The 21605-nt window shown below is 49.3% G+C and overlaps 1 protein-coding gene across 2 annotated transcripts in view; it reads right to left on the bottom strand.

Annotated features, from left to right (window-relative positions):
• Nucleotides 1–19652, bottom strand: part of Hip1 (huntingtin interacting protein 1) — a 198396-nt gene extending 178744 nt beyond the window's left edge. For both annotated transcript variants that reach the window (XM_045142989.1, XM_045142990.1), the window contains exon 1: nt 19473–19652. In XM_045142989.1, coding sequence (XP_044998924.1) covers nt 19473–19592 — 120 coding nt within the window. In that variant the 5' untranslated portion in view covers nt 19593–19652. The remainder of the gene's footprint in view (nt 1–19472) is intronic.
• Between the last annotated feature and the right edge of the window lie 1953 nt (nt 19653–21605).

Below are 21605 nucleotides of genomic sequence, written 5' to 3'. Positions count from 1 at the left end.
CTCCCCCAGTGAGGGGCTGGGGTGTGGCTCAGTGGCAGAGCTCCTGCCTGGAATCCCCCAGTGAGGGGCTGGGGTGTGGCTCAGTTGTAGAGCTCCTGCCTGGAATCCCCCAGTGAGAGGGTGGGGGCGTGGCTCACTGGTAGAGCTGACTAGAACATTGAAGGCTCTGGGTTCCATCCTCAGCACCACAAAATAAATAAATAGCCTCAGTGAAGACAAACCCAAGGAAAACCAAAATATAAGGTGTCTACTTTCCTTCGGACATAGCTGAGCATATAGGCAACCAGTCACACAGAGCCACCACCACACCTAAGAAATGTCCACTGTAGACTGGTCTGGGACTGTGCCACTAGCCAGAGACTCAAAACACTCCTGTGACAAGGTCAGTGTGTGGACATGTTGTCTACTGACGACCCTATACTCTCAAAGCTCTGGGTGGATCACGGGGCCCCCACATTTTACAATCTGCACCCTGACGCTGGAACGGCAGCCAAGCCTAAGAGCTCCCACAGCACAAGTCTCTCAGATGAGTCTTAGTTTTTATTTAGTTGAGACAGAGAGAGAGTGAAGGAAGAGGCAGACTGAGAGAGAATGGGCACGCCAGGGTCTCTAGCCGCTGCAAACAAATTCCAGACACATGTGCTACCTTGTGCATCTGGCTTACACAGGTCCTGGGTAATTGAACCTGGGTCCTTTGGCTTTGCAGGCAAGCGCCTTAACCACTAAGCCACCTCTCCAGCCCCAGTCTTAGATTATCTTTAAACTTGCGTCTCTCTCTGAATTTATGCTTATATATAAGTGTGGTATTGTGTGTGTGTGTGTTTGTGTGTGTGCGTATATGTGTGTGTTGGCCAGAGTTTGATGTCACTCTCCATCTTATTTATTCAAACAGCCTCTCACTGAACCTGGAGCTCACCAATTCGGCTAGACCAGCTGGCCAGGCAGCCCCCAGGGGTCCTCCTGTCTCTGCACCCCAGGACGGGCATTGTACTGCCACACCTGGCTTCTGTGTAGACACTGGGGCTCTGAACTCAGGTCCCCACGCTTACTAAATTTAATCATTTGAATTTCTTTCTTGGTGTTTTATCCAGTATTTTATTTATTTGAGTCTTTACAGAAGATAAAACACTTCTTACATCTATGATCTCATGTTCCTCGCTTAAGAACATGGAATAAAATCTCTAATCTCCTATACTGAAATTCGTGTAAATGATAAGAGGAGAGACCCATGCCAAGCCATCGAGCCATTTCTCCAGCCCTAAATGTGCTTCTTTGGAGCCTGATGGACACACTACTCTCTGGCAGCCTTTTGAAAAACTACCAAACACTTGATTATTCTGAAATTTAGAGATGCCCAGAGCCATCTGCTTGGCACTAGGGCAGCATGCTAAGTGATGAAGGAGAAATTTAGAGCCCTTGTTCACAAAGGAAGGCAGGCAAACAGGAGATGCAAATGAACGGCAGTGTGGATGTGTGGGTCAATGACAGGGGCTCCGCTTCCTGGCTGCAAGCTTGTGATTTGGAAATCCACGTGCCCTGTTGCCCTGTTCCGGGCACCTCAGGAACACTTAGGATGGATGACAGACTGAGGCAGACCTCAGCGGAGGAGCAGACTGATGAGAGGCAAAGTCCCAGACCTGTCTCCACCTCCCCGGGGACAGGCTGTCTTTTTTATTTTCTTTTTTTTTTTAATATTTATTTGTATTTATTTATTTATTAGAGAGAGAGAGAGAGGGCGAAAGAGAGCACAAGAGACAATGGGCACGCCGGGGCCGCCGGCCACAGCAAACGAACCCCGGCTGCACATGCCACCATGTGCGTCTGGCTCATGTAGGACCTGGAGAATCGAACCTGGGTCCTTAGACTTGGCAGGCAAGTGACTTAACCACTGAGCCATCCCTCCAGCCCAGTCTTTTTTTATTTTCTTTCACCTTTTGCATGTTGAAATATATGTCACTATGGCTGGGTATGGTGCATGCCTGTAATTCCAGCACTGGAGAGTCAGGGAGGAGGATTGTGAGTTCAAGGCCAGCCTAGGCTACAAAGCAAAACCCTGTTACAAAACCAAACCAAACCAAACAAAAACCCTGAAAGTAAAAAAATATATAAATTTAGATTATATTTTTTGAGATAAGGTTTCATTATCTTGCCCATGTTGGTTTGTAACTTCTGGACTCAAACTATCTTCCTGACTCAGCCTTCCTAATGCTAGGATTACAGGTATGCACACCATGCCCAGCAATTCTCTTCTCCCCTCTCCTCTCCTTCCCTTCCCTTCTCTCTATTCTCCTCTCCTTTCCTTCCTCCTCCCCTCCTCCCTTGTCCCCCTCTCCCTCTCTCGGTTGGTTTCTTGCTATGTTGTCCAGTTGACCTTGAACTCATGGGCTTAAGTGATCTTCCTGCCTCTATCTCCTGAGTGGATGGGTCCACAGGTACACACAACCATGCCTGGCTGAATTCATAACCTTGGATGGTGATCTGTGTTGCAACTTCCTTCTGGAAGAAATTTTCAATATCCAATAAAATCACCTGGAAAATACTGAGAAAAATAAACTCTCTGTACCTTTTCTAAGTTACCAACCGCAGACAGGTTTCCATTTCAAAAGGACATATATATGGTAAGTTTTTAATTTTTAAAAATATTGTATTTAAGCCGGGTGTGGCGGCGCACACATTTAATCCCAGCACTCGGGAGGCAGAGGAAGGAGGATCACCATGAGTTCAAGGCCACCCGGAGACTAAATAGTGAATTCCAGGCCAGCCTAAGCTAGAGTGAGACCCTACCTCAAACCTCCCCCCCCGCCAAAATTTTTCTTTTAGGGTTTTTATTTTTATTATTTATTTATCTTTTTAAATTTTTATTAGCATTTTCCATGATGAAAAAAAATTTTTTTTAATTTAAGTGGTACGTCTGTCATGGTGAAAACCAACTGCCCTCTAATTGGACTGGAGGCCTGCTCCATGGGAGGGAATACATCCCTGATACTGAAAACTTCATGAGCCCTGGGGGTGTAACGTCTGCTGCTGTCTGGCTACATGTATATAACATGCTTATCAAACTGTCCAGTAAGCACTTCTCTTAATGTTCATAACCATATATTAATGCTACTCTCACTTTTGGTAGAGAACCTTCTCTTTTCAGATGGCAGTGACCTTGGGATGACAAAGAAAGCATCATGGCGCTGGAAAGAAGTGACAGGAGTGCTCAGCACTGCAATATCTCTATCATACCTTCCAAGGCTCAGGGTCTATTGTGGAAGAGGTGGCAGAAAGAATGTAAGAGCCAAAGGAAGGGTAGGACTCCTTACAACGTGCTCCTCCAGACACAAAATGGCCTGGATATCCATGACCTCACAGTGCCTGACACTACCTACACAAGACCATCATAAGAGGAGGAAAAGATGATGACATCAAAATAAAAGAGAGACTGATTGAGAGGGGGAAGGAATATGATAGAGAATGGAGATTCAAAGGGGAAAATGGGGGGAGGGAGGACATTACCATGGGATATTGTTTACAGTCATGGAAGTTGTTAATAAAAAAATATACATATATATTTATATATAAATATTATATATTTATATGTGTAAATATACATATATATGTATATAAGTATACATACATACATATATATATATATATATATATATATATATATATATGTTTATATATATGTATGTATATTTTGTTTAGCCAGGCGTGGTGGCACATGCCTTTAATCCCAGCACTTGGGAGGCAGAGATAGAAGGATCACCATGAATGAGTTCAAAGCCACCCTGAGACTACGTAGTGAATTCCAGGTCAGCCTGGGTTGGAGTGAAACCCTACCTTGAAAAACCAAAAAAATAAAAAATAAAAAAAATGTATGTGCATGTGTGTATATATATGCAAGGGGGGAAGAGAGGGAGAGAGGAAAAAGTGTGAGACAGAGAGAATGGGCGTGCCAGGGTCTCTAGCCACTGTAAAAGAACTCCAGATGCATGCACCACTTTGTCATCTGGCTCTAAGTGGGTACTGGGGAATCGAATTTGGGTCGTTAGGCATTGCAGGCAAGTGCCTTAATTGCTAGCTCCTCTCTCAAGCCCTAATACAAATTTTCTGTAGTAAGTATATAAATGTATATGTGGATGTCTATGGTGAGCACTGTGGCACACATGCGTAATCCCAGCACTCCGGAAGGCAGAGGCAGGAGAGGAGAATAAGGATGTAATCGCCACCTTTACGTTAGCCACACTGTGGGTTCAAAGCCAGCTAGGGTTACCTAATGAGACTGTCTCGACAAAACAAAACATCTGGGATCAGACTTGCCACATTCAAACCTCAGTCGTGTCCCTTTCCTACTCCTATGCGGGCGGTTTAACCTCTCTGAGTCTCAGAATCTGTATGGGCAGGTAAAATGGCTTAGTGGTTAAGGCGTTTGCCTGTGAAGCCTAAGGACCCCGGTTCAATTCCCCAGGACCCACGTAGGCCAGATGCATAAGGGGGCGCAAGCACCTGGAGTTCGTTTGCAGTGGCTCAAGGCCCTGGTGCGCCCATTCTCTCTTTCTTTCTCTCAAATAAGTAAATAAAATATTTTTTGTTTACTTTATTTATTTGAGAGTGACAGAAAGATGCAGGCAGAGAGAGAGAATGGGCGCACCAGGGCCTCCAACCACTGCAAACGAACTCCAGACGCGTGCGCCCCCATGTGCATCTGGCTAACGTGGGTCCTGGAGAATCGAGCCTTGAACTGGGGTCCTTGGGCTTCACAGGCAAGCGCTTAACGACTAAGCCATCTCTCCAGCCCTAAATAAAATATTTTTTAAAATTGACCATAATCACTCATGTACTGCATGGTGGTTGTGGCCTGAAAGAGGAATGTTAAGGCATTTGCCCGCAAAACCATATGCACTAGGTGGCACATACATTTGGAGTTCGTTTGCAGTGGCTGGAGGCCCTGGCGTGTCCATTCTCCATCTGCCCTCCCACCCTCTCTCCCTTGCTCTCTTAGATAAACAAGTAAATAAAATTATTTTGGACTTTTTTGTTTTGTTTTGCTTTGTTTTGTTTTGAGGTAGGGTCTCACTCTAGCTCAGAATGACCTGGAATTCACTCTGTAGTGTCAGGGTGGCCTCGAACTCACGGTGATGCTCTTACCTCAGTCTCCTGAGGGCTGGGATTAATGGTGTGCACCACCACACCCAGCCTAATAAAAATATTTTTAAAAATTAAAAAAAAGAAAGAACTGGTTCTCTATTTTGCCATCTGAGCCCCAGGCACCACAAATCCCAGTCTCTCTCTGCTGGCTCGCAAGTGTCAGGCTGAGCTGTCCGGGACTAGGAACAGGGTTCCTCCCTGGCCTGCCCCGGCAGGAAAACAGGAAGCAGCCTCCACCCTGCGGCCGGGAGGTGGGACTGCCAAGCTGCCTTGACTGGGTGGGCAACTCTCCAAAACCATCAGAGCTTCTGGAAGCAGCAGCAGCAGACTGGCCTCGGCCCACCGCACCGAGTTGCGCCCTGCTACACCCACATCTTCTCCACGAAGCGTCCCTAGGGCGGAATACGCAAACCGATGAATGCACAATGCGGTCCTCTTGGTGCCTTGAAATTGGGCCAGGGAAGGAATCCCTTAAGTGCTTAACTGGAGAAGGGAATCTGCTCTCCTGGTCCCATCCCTTCCTCAGGTGCCGCACCAGCCTTGGAGAAAGCGTGTGTCCCTGATCCCTGGTCTCCATCTCCCATATGGGGCTCTGGGAAACTCCACTCAACAGAGTGGCTGAGACCTTAGCAGAAATGCAGGTGTGACACTGAGCTCATCCGACACCTGTCATCTCAGGAGGTTTGGGAGTTCAAAGCTAGTCTTGGTAACATAGGGAATTTGGGGCCAGCCTGGATTACATGAGATACCACCTCAAAAAAGAAGAAAGGTAGGCCGGGTGTGGTGGCGCACACCTTTAATCCCAGCACTCGGGAGGCTGAGGTAGGAGGATCGCTGTGAGTTCGAGGCCACCCTGAGACTACAGAGTGAATTCCAGGTCAGCCTGGGCTAGAGCGAGACCCTACCTCAGAAAACCAAAAATGAAGAAGAAAGGGACAACTGTTGGTCTTTTTCCACTGTCTGTAAGTCTGTTTACAAGAAATTTTCAAGTTAAGACATTTGAGAGCTGGAAGGACTTTCTGTAGTCATTTCCAGCTTCTCATTTTGAAATGAGAAAGTTCAGTAGCACAATCAAACGCTCCCACTCTCTGGAAAGTACACTCAGATCACAAGTTAAGAATGCTTAGGGATTACTACAACCATAGATTAGGGGAAGAGCCCCTGCCTAGAATCCCCCAGTGGGGAGCTGGGGGCGTGGCTCAGCAGCAGAGCTCCTGCCTAGCATCCCCCAGTGAGGGGCTGGGGGCGTGGCTCAGTGGTAGAGCTCCTGCCTAGAATCCCCCAGTGAGGGGCTGGGGGCGTGGCTCAGTGGTAGAGCTCCTGCCTAGAAGAGCTCCTGCCTAGAATCCCCCAGTGAGGGGCTGGGGCATGGCTCAGTGATAGAGCTCCTGCCTAGAATCCCCAGTGAGGGGCTGGCTCAGTGGTAGAACCCCTGCCTAGAATCCCCCAGTGAGGGGCTGGGGTGGCTCAGTGGTAGAGCTCCTGCCTAGAATCCCCCAGTGAGGGGCTGGGGTGTGGCTCAGTGGTAGAGCTCCTGCCTAGAATCCCCCAGTGAGGGGCTGGGGTGTGGCTCAGTGGTAGAGCTCCTGCCTAGAATCCCCCAGTGAGGGGCTGGGGGCGTGGCTCAGTGGTAGAGCCCCTGCCTAGAATCCCCCAGTGAGGGGCTGGGGGCGTGGCTCAGTGATAGAGCTCCTGCCTAGAATCCCCAGTGAGGGGCTGGCTCAGTGGTAGAACCCCTGCCTAGAATCCCCCAGTGAGGGGCTGGGGTGGCTCAGTGGTAGAGCTCCTGCCTAGAATCCCCCAGTGAGGGGCTGGGGGCGTGGCTCAGTGGTAGAGCTCCGGCCTAGAATCCCCCAGTGAGGGGATGGGGTGTTGCTCAGTGGTAGAGCTCCTGCCTAGAATCCCCCAGTGAGGGGCTGGGGTGTGGTTCAGTGGTAGAGCTCCTGCCTAGAATCCCCCAGTGAGGGGCTGGGGTGTGGTTCAGTGGTAGAGCTCCTGCCTAGAATCCCCCAGTGGGGGGCAAAGGGAGTGGGTGTCTCTTTGGACACACTGTCTTGTCCTAGGCCCTGCTCTGCCTCCTGGTTGCTGTGAGGTGAGCAGCTTTGCTCCTCCCATCCCCTTCCACTGTAATGAGCTGCCTTACACCAGAAACAACAGCCAAGTGAAACCTGGAAATCATGAGCCAATATAACTCCTTCCTCTCTTGAAGTTGTTAAGGTCAGGCACTCTGGCACTGGGAGGGAAAGTAAATAACACGTATCACATGGGGTGGAATTTTCTGCTTGTACCGTCGTGCCCTCACGCATAGCTTCTGCCGTGCTGTGGACTCTGGTTTTCAGATGAGGCATACTCAGCCTGTGCTATGTGCTAGCTTGCTATCTTTTTATTTTTATCTTTTTAAGGGTAAGGAAAAGGAGGGGCTGAATAGATGACTTAGCTATTAAGTCGCTTGCCTGCAAAGCCCAAGGGTTCAGGTTTGATTCCCCAGTACCCATGAAAGCCAAGTGCACAAAGTGGTACATGTGTCTGGAGTTTGTTTGCAGAGGCCACAGGCCCTGGTGTGCCCATTCCCAATCTCTCTCTCTCTCTCTCTCAAATAAATAATCTTTTTTTTAAAGGCAAAGGAGCTTTATTGAGAAAAGGGTGGAAAAGCCCAAAAATGTTGATTCTCCTGACTGCCACAGCCTCTCGAGTAGCCAGGACTGCGGGTATACACTACAATGCCAAGTGTGAGGGTTACTTGCTTGCCTAAGGATCCAGGTTGGATTCCCCAGGACCCACATAAATCAGATGCACAAGGTGGCGCATGCATCTAGAGTTCATTCGCAGTAGCTAGAGGCCCTGATGCACCCATTCTCTCTCTCTCTCAAATAAATAAAAATATTTTTAAAATGAAAAACAAATTTAAAAGGTGTTAGGACATGGGCTGGAGAGATGGCTTAGCGGTTAAGCACTTGCCTGTGAAGCCTAAGGACCCCGGTTCGAGGCTCGGTTCCCCAGGTCCCACGTTAGCCAGATGCACAAGGGGGCGCACGCGTCTGGAGTTCGTTTGCAGAGGCTGGAAGCCCTGGCGCGCCCATTCTCTCTCTCTCCCTCTATCTGTCTTCCTCTCTGTGTCTGTCGCTCTCAAATAAATAAATAAATAAAATTAAGAAAAAAAAAGGTGTTAGGACAGAGTCAAGAGAACAGAGCTGTGTGGGCAGGGGAGAGATTGTTGAAGGCAGAGACAAAAGGACCCATAGGCTAGGAAGCTGGCAGGGGTTCTGAGAAGCTGGCATGACAGTGGTGAGAACAGTGGGACAGCTAAGGAAATGGAAGTAGGTAAAAGAGAAGTGGCATGAGTTTGGCACCTTGCATCAGAGGAAGGGAGTAGGTGGGTGCCAGGCACGAATGAAAGGGAAGCAAGCAAGAGTGGGAAGCCAGGCTCTAGGACTGCTTGTCTGGGGTTCGAGTCCCAGCTCTGTTACTTAACTGACAGGAGCTACTTATTGCCCCCCTTAGGACTCACTGACTTTTTTCATGTGCGCGCGTGTGTGTGTGTGTGTGCGCGCACGCGCGTGCATGCAGTATGCAGGCACATGGGTATGCACGTTCGTATGTGTGTGGGGGGATGCATGCTCACACATGTGTGTGCTTGTGGAGACCAGTGGCTGACGTACGGGGTCTTCCTAGATCACTCTCACTTTATTTACTGAACTTGAACCCAGAGCTCGCTGATTGGCTAGCTAGCCAGCATGCCCAGGAGATCCTGTCTCCACCTCCCAGGCACTGAGGTTGCAGGCGGGCTGCCGCGCCCCTCTGACACGTAGGTAGAATCTGAACTCAGGCCCTCATATTTGCATGGCAAGTGCCCTATCCACTGAGCCATCTCCTCAGCCCTCCTTTTCTTTGTTTTCTTTCCTTAAAAAAAAAATATTTTATTTTTATTTACTTATTTGAGAGAAAGATGCAGACACAGAGACAGAGTATGCGCTCCAGGGCCTCCAGCCACCGCAAATGAACTCCAGCAGACACATGTGCCACATTGTGCATCTGGCTTACATAGGGCCTGGGAAATCAAACCTGGGTCCTTGGGCTTCACAGGCAAGTACCTTGACCCGCTAAGCCATTTCCCCAGCCCTGTTTTCTTTCTTTCTTTCTTTTAATTTTTTTGGTTTTTCGAGGTAGGGTCTCACTCTAGCTAAGGCTGATCTGGAATTCACTATCTACTCTCAGGGTGGCCTCAAACTCACAGTGATCCTCCTACCTCAGCCTCCCGAGTGCTGGGATTAAAGGCACACGCCACCACGCCCAGGCATCTTCCTTTCTCTTTAATATTTAATCAATCTATTTATTTGACAAAGAAAGAGGAAGACAGAGAGAGAGAGAATGGGCATGTGAAGGCCTCCAGCCACTGCAAACAAACTCCAGACACATGTGCCCCCCCTTGTGGATCTGGCTAACATGGGTCCTGGAGAATCGAACCTGAGTCCTTTGGCTTTGCAGGCAAATGCCTTAATTGCTAAGCCATCTCTCCAGCCCTTTTGGGTTTTTTTTTGAGGTACAGTCTCACTCTAGCTCAGACTGACCTTCATTATGTAGTCTCAGGTTGGCCTTGAATTCACAGTGATCCTTCTACCTCTGACTCCCAAGTGCTGGGATTAAAGGCGTGTGCCACCATGCCCGGCTCCTGTTTTCTCTTTCTTAAAACAGGATCTCAAGTGTCCAGACTTGCTTCAATGTGGCCAAGAACTCCTGATCCTCTTCCTGCCCCTACCCCCCCCAAGTGCTAAGGACAGCATGTGTGCACCATTATACTTTGCTCACTGCAACTTCCTTAGCTGCAGAAGAGGAATTATAAATTGAGCATCTCTCACCCAAAATGCAAAATCTGAGCTGCTCTGAAATACAAAACTTTTCCAGTGTCGGAAGGATGGAAAATTCCACACCTGACCTCCTGTGGGGGGTCACAATCAAAATGCAGAGGCACTAAAAATACTGCATAAAAAATTACCTACTCCCTTGCTTATCATGGTGGCATACATCTATAATCCCAGAACCTGGGAGTCTGAGGCAGGAGGATTTCAGGGCCTGGGTACGTAGTGAGACTCTGTCTCAACAAAAGAAAACAAGGCTGGAGAGATTGCTCAGTGATTAAGGTACTTGCCTTCAAAGTCTAAGGAGCCAGGTTCAATTCCCCAGGACCCACGTAAGCCAGATACCCAAGATGGTGCATGCATCTGCAATTCATTTGCAGTGGCTAGGGGCCTTGGTGTGTTTATTATCTCTGTATATCTGCCTCTTTCTTTCTTAAATAGAGGCCTGAAGAGGTTGGCTTATCTGAATATAGTAAGTTATCACCAGCATTATTATCAGTGAGAATTAAAATGGAAAAGGACAAGGCCACTGATCTAAAGAAAGCTCATAGCTTTCTTTTTTCTTTTTTAATTTTTATATATTTGAGAGAGAGAGAGAGAGAGAAAGATGGGGAGAGAGACAGAGAGAATGAGCATCCAAGGGCCTCCAGCCACTGCAAACAAACTCCAGATGCATGTACCACTTTGTGCATCCGGCTTATGTGGGTCCTGAGGAATCGAACCTGGGACCTTTGGCTTTGTAGGCAAGTGTCTTAACCGCTAAGCCACCTCTCCAGCTCATGAAAGTTCTTTCTTTTCCTTTCTTTTCTTTCATTTGTGTGTATGTACATGTACGTGTGTAGGCACATGTGTGCCACAGCGTGCATGTGGAGGTCAGAAGAGAAGCTCGGGATATTGGTCCTTGCCTCCCATCCTGTTTGAGACGGGGTCTTTCTTGTTTTGCTACTGGGAAGTCCAGACTAGCTGGCCTGCAAGCTTCTGGGTTTTCCTGACTCTGCCTCCCACTGTCACAGGCAGACATACTGGGATCATAGACATGTAAGGTACTTGCATCTGGCTTTATGTGGGTTGGGGGATGGGGGCGGGATCAAAAATCTGGTAGTCAGGCTTACATAGCAAACGCTTTTAATCACTGAGCCATCCCCCAGCCCTCTTTCCTTCCTCTTCCCCTTCCCTCCTTCCCTCCTCCTTTCCTTCCCACATAGTGCTGGGGATCAAACCCAGGGCCCTGAGCATACTAGGCAAGTGCCCACACCCCTGGCCCCTCTTTGAAGGATTCTCAACAAATTCTCTACCAATGAGCCACAACCCTAACCCCTCACTGGAGATTCTAGGCAAGTGTTCTGCCTCCATCCCTTTTTCCTGGGTTTTATCTTCTGGGTAATGCTGGTGTTTTGGATCCTCTGACCACATAGCAACCTCTCTTTGGCCAGGCCTCTTCTGGAGCTGGTCTCTACTTTACTCATCTCTGTGTTCCAGCCACAGTATGTGCTCCCCAAATGGATGTTAAAAAAAAAAAAGAGTGAAAACTACTTTCTCACTAAATAAATACAGTCAGGGCTCATCTGTGGTCCTAGCACTCAGGAGACTGAGGCAGAGGATCACATATTCAAGGAAAGAATACAGTGAAATCCTTTCTTAATAAAAATACAATTGGAAGCCTGCCGTGGTGGCGCACACCTTTAACCCCAGCACTCGGGAGGCAGAGGTAGGAGGATCACCATGAATTTAGGCCACCCAGACACTATATAGTGAATTCCAGGTCAGCCTGAGCTACAGTGAAACGCTACCTCGAAAAGCAAACAAAAAAAATACACTTGGCTAGGCATGGTGGTACACACCTTTAATCCCAGCACTTGGGAGGCAGAGGTAGGAGGATCACAGTGAATTTGTGGCCAGCCTGGAGCTACCAAGTGAGTTCCAGATCACCCTGGGCTAGAGTGAGACCCTTTCTTGAAAACAACAGAAACTACACTCAGGGTAATTTTGCTTGTCTGTGATTAGTAACTCTTCTAGCTCCTTCCAGAAACATCCTAGTGGTGGTTTGATTCAGGTGTCCCCCATAAACAGGTGTTCTGAATGCTAGGTTCCCAGCTGATGGATATTTGGGAATTAATGCCTCCTGGAGGCAGTGTAGTGTCAGGGGCAGGTTTACGGGTGTTATAGCCAGTTTCCCCATGCCAGTGCTTGGCACTCTCTCCTGTTGCTATTGTCCATCTGATGTTGCCCAGGAAGTGATGTTCACCCTGTGCTCATGCCATCATCTTCCCCTGCCATTATGGAGCTCCCCCTCCAGTCTATAAGCCAAAGTAACCCCCCGACACACACACACAAGCTGCTCTTGATCAGGTGTTTTCTGCCAGCAATGCGAACCCGACTGCAACAACCCTCTCGGCCTACAACAGGGCAGTGACCATTTGGATGGCTCTGACTCTTGGAGCCTGAAGTCCTGGCTTTGAACCTCCATCCTTTCACTCACCAGAGGGATGACCCAAGGCAAGGTGACAAGCCACAAAGGGTGAGATCATTCACTGTAAACTGTAAAGTACTCCCCACATTATGTACCATTACAGCAGCTGCTCTGGGTTTTTTTGTATTTTTTTTTCTTACGAAAGAGTGTGTGTGTGTGTGTGTGTGTAAGAGAAAATCAGTGTGCCAAGGCCTCCATCCACTGCACGCATGTCCCACTCGTGCGCATGTACAACCTTGTGCACGTGTGTCACTGTGCGTCTGGCTTACGCGGGATCTGGACAGTTGAGCCTGGGTCCTTAGGCTTTGCAGGCAAGCACTTTAACCACTAAGCAATCTCTCCAGCCCAGCTTTTCTTTTCTGTTCTTTTTTTTGAAACAGGGCTTTATGTATTCCAGGATGGCCTCAAACTTACTACATAGCCAAGGATGAGTTTGAACTACTGAGTCTCTTGTCCTGGGACCACAGCCATGAACTATCATGCCCAGTGCTGGGGACACTAGAGCCTGGTGCATGCTAGACAAGCATTCTATCAGTTGAGCCACATTACCAGCTACAGCTAAGATCCTGTACATAATTAAAAAAAAAAAAAAGGGGGGGGGAAGGGGGAGTAGAGAGGAAAGAAGGTGGAAAGAAAGGAAAGAGTTACTAGACATTTAACAGTTGGTAGAGTGCCTGCCTAGTATGCAAAAGGCCCTGGCTTCCATCCCCAGCATTGCATAAACCAGGTGTGATGCCTGCCTGCAATCCCAGCCCTGAGGAAGTGAAAACAGGAGAATAGAGTTCAAGGTTAGCTGGACGTGGTGGCGCACACCTTTAATCCCAGCACTCAGGAGGCAGAGGTAGGAGGATCGCCATGAGTTCGAGGCCACCCTGACACTACACAGTGAATTCCAGGTCAGCCTGGGCTAGAGTGATGCCCTACCTCGAAAAACCAAAAAGTAAAGTAAAATAAATAAACAATAAAAATACATAAATAAAATTATAATAAATAAATGACATAATATTGCACCATTAGGGGAAAATGTCCTATCTCCTGGGGTCCGGGGCTGATGTACCTTCGGAAGATAAAATTAACTAGCAATTTTCTTGCAGGAGAGGGGCATGATTCGAGACACTATGTAGATCAGGCTGAGCTTGAACTCAGGACTCTCCTGCTCTGGGCTCCTGCGTGTGATGAGCTAGGCCACACGTCTATCCTCCACCATAGTCACACACCACCAACATCAAGCACGTGAGAACACAGGGGAGCCCAGGGCACAGGGTCGGACTGGCACTCGGAACACCCACTCTTCACTGAGGGCCACACACGGAGCAAATGCTGACAATACGGGTGACTGGAACGGGCCTGTTCTGCCTCCGTCCCCTCTTCCATTAGTCTCAGCCAATTAATCTGCAACACTAGGATTTTGCTTTAGGCAGTTTCTTTAGGCCATTCCCCATAGCTGGAATGATCCATCCCTTCCTCTTCCCGGGACTGATGCTAAGTCATGCAGAAGGGCAGGGTGCCCTTGTCCTACGAGGTCACTTTTCTACTCCCTAGAAGCAGCCCTGTCTCTCTTCACAAGGGTTCATCACAGCCTGCAGCAGTGAGTAACATTTTATTTCTTATGTCTTACCTCCCCGGTCAGATCGTAACAATAACTAACCCGGGGGAAGTGGCCCAGGCCTGTTGTCCCAAGCACTTGGGAGGCTGAAGCAGGACCATCGGGAGTTTGAAGCCAGCCTGGGCAGCATACTGAGTTCCAGGCCAGACAGAGCTTAAGAGAAAGACCGTTTCAAAAAAACAAATAGGGGTGCCGGGCATGGAGGCGCACACCTTTAGTCCCAGCAGAAGTAGGAGGATCACTGTGAGTTCGAGGCCACCCTGAGACGACATAAGTGAATTCCAGGTCAGCCTGGGCTAGAACGACACCCTACCAACACACACACACACACACACACACAAATAGGGGCTAGAAAGATGGCTTAGTGGTTAAGGCACTTGCCTACAAAGCCTAACAACCCGCATTAGATTCCCCAGTACCCATGTAAAGCCAGACACACAACATCATCTGAAGTTCATCCTCCGTGGCTGGAGGCCCTGGCATGTGCTCTCAAATAAAGTATAATAAATAAATAAATAAATAAATAAAAACAGGGCTAAAGAGATGGCTTAGCAGTTAAGGCACTTGCCTGCAAAGCCAAAGGACTCAGGCTTGATTCCCCAGACCCATATTAGCCAGATGCTCAAGGTAGAGTTTGTTTGCAGTGGCTGGAGGCCCTGGTATACCCATTCTCTCTCGCTCTTTCTCTCTCTCCCTTCCTCTTTTCTCTCTCTCTCAAACGAACAGGCCAGGAGGGGTGGTGCATGCCTTTAATCCCAGCACTTGGGAGGCAGAGGTATGAGGATCACCATGACTTTGAGGCCACCATAAAACTACGCAGTGACCCTACCTGGGGAAAAAACAGGGCTGGGGACATAGTTCAGCCAGTAAGCTTGTTCTTACAAGCACGAGGACCTAAGTTGGATCTCCAGTATCCATTTAAATTGCCAGATGTAGTGTGAGCCTGTAACCCCAGTGCTAGAGAGACAAAGGCAGGAAGGTCTCTGGGGCCTGATGGCAGCCAGTCTAGCTTCACTGGTGACTTTCAGACCAGCAAGAGACCTGGCATCAAAGGAAATGGATGGTGCCTTAAGGAATGACACCTGAGGCTATTCTCTGACCTTCACATGCATGGACATACATGACCATCTATACCCACATGAACATGCATACACATACAAGCACATGTGCACATTAAAAAAAAAAAAATCACTGAAACGGGGCTAGCTAGGGAGATGGCTCAGTGGGTAAGAGCACATGCTATGCAAGCGTGAGGACCCAAGGGAGCCGGAGTTTGACCCCCAGCACCTAAGTGAAAAGCTGGCCATGGCCATGCAAGCCTGTAACCCCCATCCTGTGGAGAATGGAGACAGAAAAATCGCTGAGGGGCTGGAAAGATGGCTTAGTGGGTTAAGGCACTTGCCTGCAAAGACTAAGGATCCAGGTTCAGTTCCCCAGGACCCATGTAAGCCAGATCCACAAGGTAGCACGTGTCTGGAGTTCGCTTGCAGTGCTGGGATTAAAGGCATGCACCACCACACCCAGCTCAAAGTAAGTTTTATCTTTATTTTGTTTTATTTTTAAAAAACCACTTTATTTTTATTTATTTGAGAGCAACAGACAGAGAGAGAAAGAAAGAGAGAGAATGGGCGCGCCAGGGCCTCCAGCCACTGCAAAAGAACTCCAGACACGTGCGGCCCCTTGTGAATCTGGCTAACGTGGGTCCTGGGGAATCGAGCCTCAAACCGGGATCCTTAGGCTTCACAGGCAAGTGCTTAACCACTAAGCCATCTATCTCTCCAGCCCGGTTTTATCTTTATCTTACAATAAAGAAATGGAGACTTAAGAGGTTTGGCCTGGCTGGGCTTGAGTGACACATGGATTTAATTCCATCACTTGGGAGGCAGAGATAGGAGGATCACTGTGAGTTTGAGGCCAAAGGTTACCTTGCTTCACACATTACCCATGTCTGGCTGCAAAACTGAATTTTTTTTTTTTTTTTTTTCCCGGATATACCTGAGACTCAACATCAGCTCTAGGTAGTGCTTAAAGTTTGGGACCACATCCATCTGTGTTCCCCAGTAAGTCATTTAAGCCCTGTAGGCCTCAATTTCTACTGGGTAACACATAGCTGAAACCCACCACAGCAGTTCTTGGCAAGATTAAAGAAGACAGCCAACACAGCACTGTGTTTAGATCGGTGGCAAACACAATAGTTAGCTACAATTATTATTATACCTTTGTCACTGATTCTCTTGGTCTCACAAAATGCAGACTGGATCAGAAAAGTTTGTTTGTTTTAACATGTTTTCGAGGAAGGGTCTCACTCTAGCCCAGGCTGACCTGGATTTCACTATGTGGTCTCAGGGCTGGGGTTAGCATTTGGGAGGTGGAGGTAGGAGGATCTGTGCAAGTTTCTGGCCTGGTTTACATAACAAGTTCCAGGCCAGACAGTGCTACATAGAGAGTCCCTGTTGCAAAAAGAATTTCAATAACCAGGGGAAAAAAAAAAAAAAAAAAAAAACACCTTTCTGGCCAAGTGTGGTGATGCACGCCTTTAATCCCAGTACTTGGGAGGCAGAGGTTAGGAGGATCACTGTGAGTTCAAGGCCAGTCTGAGACTATATAACGAACGCCAGATCAGCCTGGGCTAGAGCAAGACCCTACCTCAAAAAAAAAAAACAAACAAAAACAAAGATAGCCAGATATGGTGGTTCATGACTTTAATCCCAGCACTTGGGAAGCTGAGATAAGAGGATCGCTGCAAGTATGGGAATAGTTTAGGCTATGTGGTGAGTTCTAGACCAACCTGGGCTACAGAGGCTACAAAGTGAGACATGGTCTCAAAAAAAGATAAAAAATAAAAAGCCAGAAATGGTGGTGGGTATCTGTAATCCCAATACTCTGTGAGAAATGGTGACAACAGGAGGATTTTCTGGAAGCTCAAGGAACAGCAGCAGAGGGAGATCCAGGGACAGACTCGAATGAAGCACAAAAGTGAGGACCTAACGGAAATTGCCCTCCGCCCTCCACGTGACGCCGTGGCACACATGTGCCTGCACTGCCACACACACTCTCATACACATATGAGGTCACATCTCACTCTCACACACACACGTCACATCATACACTCACACACACACACACCAGGTCACATCTGGCCAATTTCACAAAATGTAGAATATCAGAAAACACTGAAGCCAGCCGTGGTGGCGCACGCCTTTAATCCTAGCATTCGGGAGGCAGAGGTAGGAGGATCGCTGTGAGTTCGAGGCCACCCTGACACTACACAGAGAATGCCAGGTCAACCTGGGCTAGAGCGAGACCCTACCTCGAGAAAAACAAAAAGAAAAAGAAAACCCTGACATAATACTTCCTTCATTGGACGTTCCCTAGACAACTATAAGAAATACCAGTCATGGCTGGAAACTTTCACAATCCTAAATTTCTATCATGTCAACAGCTCAAACTCTTATTTATCTGAGAGTCACCAAGGAATGTATTGCTATAAAATGACTATTACTTTTCCTCTTTCGATTACAGTGAAGAGAGAGAGAGAGACAGAGAATGAGTTTGAACAGTCTTTCATAGAGCAAGGAACCTCACATGACCAAGCAAAGTAGAAACACCCAAGACCAAAATCAAATTCTCTTTTAAAAAAATATTATTTATTTTAGGAGACAGAGAGAGAGAAAGGGCACACCAGGGCCTCTTGCCACTGCATATGAAATCCAGACACATGTGCCACTTTTGTGTGTCTGGCTTTACATGGGGAAATCAAACTCCTGACCAGCAGGCATAGCAAGAAAGCACCTTTAGCCGGGCGTGGTGGCGCACGCCTTTAATCCCAGCACTCGGGAGACAGAGGTAGGAGGATCACCATGAGTTCGAGGCCACCCTGAGACTACATAGTGAATTCCAGGTCAGCCTGAGCCAGAGTGAGACCCTACCTCGAAAAACCAAAAAAAAAAAAAAAAGAAAGAAAGAAAGCACCTTTAAATTCCTGAGCCATCTTCTCAGTCCTTTTCTTTCTTTCTTTTGAGGGTTCAGCAAGGCCCCAAGCCCAGCTGGACCCTAGGAGACAAGTGAATGGTTCTGCTGGGGTGTAAGCATCCCACTTCCATCAGCTCCAGACACACTTGGGTGTGGGGGTTAAGTGGATCAGAAACTAGAGGGAGATGAAGTATTTAAGGTAAAGAAAAAAAAAAAAGATTTCTTCTTTGCAAGATTCCGTTTATAGAACACACAGGTCCCCTATCTTTTCCATTAGCACAACACAACAGCGGACCTACTGGCCTTTGGCAGTGGAAGCCCAACTGGATGGTCAAAGTAAACTGAGAGCTAAGGCAAAGAAATCTATGTGACACTTTCAGCACTGGGATGCCAAGGGTTGACACTCTGAAATAGGATTTCCACGCAATGAACTGACGGCTATATCACACACATCAGCTTGACTCGGTCCAGTGAATCAACGCACGAAGCATCACAGTTCGAGGTAGGAGTGGATTGTGGCTTTTTGTTGATAACGCGGAGGAATGTTGGCCACCAGACAAATAGGGCGGTGTTCCTATCAGCTGTCAGGTACATCTTGGGGGCCGGGGGTGGGGGTGGGGGAGGGGGGGTCCGGAGAGGGATAAAGCGAAAACTCCAAGTCGGGATTCTGGGTACCACTGGACAGTTAATCCTGACAAGCAGTTGGCTGTCAGGCTAAGTGCCCCACACTTGCCCCTGACTTCCGCACGCCCCCCCCCCAACACGCACCCCTTGTCCAGCTCCCCTGGGTCAGTTTCCAAGCTTGGCCGCACGTCGCATTTCCTACATTCCTTCCCACCGCTCAGACCCCTTTGGCCCTGGCTTCAGAGGCCGACAGCTGGGGCTGGGGAGAGCCAAGTTGGAGGCACTGGTGAAGGGGGTTGGGGGGGTTGCAGAGGAGTCGCGGTTGAAGTCAATGGGAGCAAGAAGTGATGAGCGGCCCACGAGAGTTCCCACCCATCCCATCCCCAGATCGGCGTCCCCACACTTGCTAATCCCAGCGGACCCCAAGCGCGTCCCCTTGCCTGGGGGGGGGGTGGTCACCCCTTCCATCAACTCCCCTTTCGGAGCATCCCCTTCTCGCCTCCCTTTATCCAGTGCTTGACCGGGTGCAGTCCTCTGGACAGCACGGATCTGCAGCTCCTCAAAGCGCGCCCAGCTCCCCCAGGCCACCAAGGATGTTAGCCCGGGTCCCCAGGCTCCCCGGGATCGCTGAGGTCTGCACCCCAGATGCTCCTGATAGCAGTTCCCACGCCCGTTCACCTTCCCAGGCCTGCAAGACCCTTACTCCCTTCAAAACCTTTTCTGGACACAACGTCGTCTTCTCAAGGTGCCCCAGGGATGCCCCAGGGATCCCCCCACACCACGCACACACACTCACCCCAGTCCTCACCTGAGTCCGCTCGAAGCTCTCGCGCTCCGCCGCCTCCAGCCCCGCACCGACCCCACGCCGGCTCAACACCTTGGGCAGAGGGTTAGGCACCTGCTTCATGGAGCTGGCCATCCGATCCATGTTGCCTGGGTGAACCCGAGTCCTCAAGGGCCCTTCGGCCACCCCCCGGGATCCCCACGGTGCTACCCACCCCGCCCTACCCGCGGGGATCCGGCGCTAACGGGACGGATCTCTCCTCCCATTGGTTGAGAGCGCCGTCCATCTCCTTAGGCCCCGCCCCCCCCCGGCGGAGAGGCGTTCCCTGCACGCCTCCGCCCACTCCAAAGGCGCCCGGCAAAGCTGCGCCGGGCTGGCCCCACCCCCAGGGGCTTAGGCGCACCATCATTGGCCTAAAGGCTTGTCTGTCATCGCCCTGGGGGCGGGGATTGGCGGGTTGCCCTACCCTGCTCTCGCTCGCCCCGCCCCACGCCCGGCGCCCCGCCTCCTCGCCCCTTCCCCGCGGGCCTTGCGGGTGCGCTCGTCCTAGGCGCGGCTCCACGCGCTTCCTTGCCGCTGTCGTTGTCGCTGTCGCTGGCGGGGTTGCCCGTGCGGGACGCGGTGCGGGACGAGGGAGGCGGGCCTTCCCCGGAGGATCCTGGCCCCCCTGGGAATAGCTTGTTTACCAGTAGCTGTTGGTGTGGAATGGGAGAGCGCGGGAAGCGCCGCCCGGGCCGGCCCGCGGGAACCTGGAGCTCCGCCTGCCGCCCTGGTAGCTCTCCCTTCCCTGCGAAGTCCCCACGTGCTGGGCTGGATGTGCGGAAACCTCTTCTTCTGCTTTCTCAGCTGACCACCCATCCTCTGGGCCTCACTGATGGTAGAAACCTCTGCAGACACTTAAAAGAGAAAAACACACACACACACAAACCGGGCGTGGTGGCGCACGCCTTTAATTACAGCACGACGGCGGGGGACGGGGGGCTGGGGGCGGCGGGGGGCAGAGGTAGGATCGCCGTGAGTTCGAGGCCACCCTAAGACTACATAGTGGATTCCAGGTCAGCCTCAGCTGGAGTGAGACCTTTCCTCGAAAATAAAACAAAAAAGAAAAACCACAAACTTTTGACAGTTTCCACATATGTACATATATTTATTTTGCTTTTTTGTTTTGTTTTGATTTTCGAGGTAGGGTCTCACTCTATCTCAGGCTGACCTGGAATTCACTCTGTATTCTCAGGGTGGCCTCGAACTCACGGTGATCATCCTACCTCTGCCTCCCGAGTGCTGGGACTAAAGTGTGCGCCACCACGCCCGGCTTATTTTGCTTTTTAAATATTTATTTGAGAGAGCGAATGGTCGTCGTCAAGGCCTCCTGCCACTGTACTTTGTGCATCTGACTTTATGTGAGTGTTGTGGAATCAAACCCAGGTCCTTAGGCTTTGCATGCAAGCATCTTAACTGCTAAGCAATGTCTCCAGCCCTTACAATTTTATTTATTTTTGAGAGAGAGGCAGATAGAATGGGCCTGCTTTTAGTTCCAGCACTTGGGAGACAGAGGTAAGAGGACTATGAGTTCAAGGCCACCCTGAGACTCTTCTCCCTGGGCTAGAGCAAGACCCTATCTTGAAAATAAAAGGGGGGGGGGAGGGAGGGAATTAATATGGGATTTTTTTTTAATAATCATGGAAAATGCTAATAAAAATAAATTTAAAAAAAGAAAATAAAAATAAACAAAACACCTAATCTATGGGGGGCATACATTCAGATCACCACAGAGGGTGACGCATGGCAAGGAAGACATGGTGGCAGGAACGTGAGGCTGCTGGTCTCTGTGCATCCATAGTCAGGAAGCAGATTGATGAGAGCTAGTACTTAGTTCACTCTTCTTTCTTTTTCTTTATTTGCAAGCAGAGAGAGACAGAGAGAATGGGTATGCTAGGACCTCTAGCCACTGCAAACAAACTCCAAATACATGTGCTCCTTTGTTCATCCAGCTACATGTGGGTACTGGGGAGTCAAACCTGGATCATCAGGCTTTGCAGGCAAGCACCTTAACTGCTAAGCCGTCTCTCCAGACCCCGCTATCTCTTTCATTCAACTCAGGACCCCAGCCTGGAATAGTAGTGTGGTGTATATTTAGGTGGGTCTTCCCACTTCCAT

The sequence above is a fragment of the Jaculus jaculus genome, chromosome 2, assembly GCF_020740685.1.
Source record: "Jaculus jaculus isolate mJacJac1 chromosome 2, mJacJac1.mat.Y.cur, whole genome shotgun sequence".
In the NCBI taxonomy this organism is placed as follows: domain Eukaryota; kingdom Metazoa; phylum Chordata; class Mammalia; order Rodentia; family Dipodidae; genus Jaculus; species Jaculus jaculus.
The sequence above is the reverse complement of the archived record's forward strand: the minus strand, read 5'-3'. Positions and strand labels throughout refer to the sequence as shown.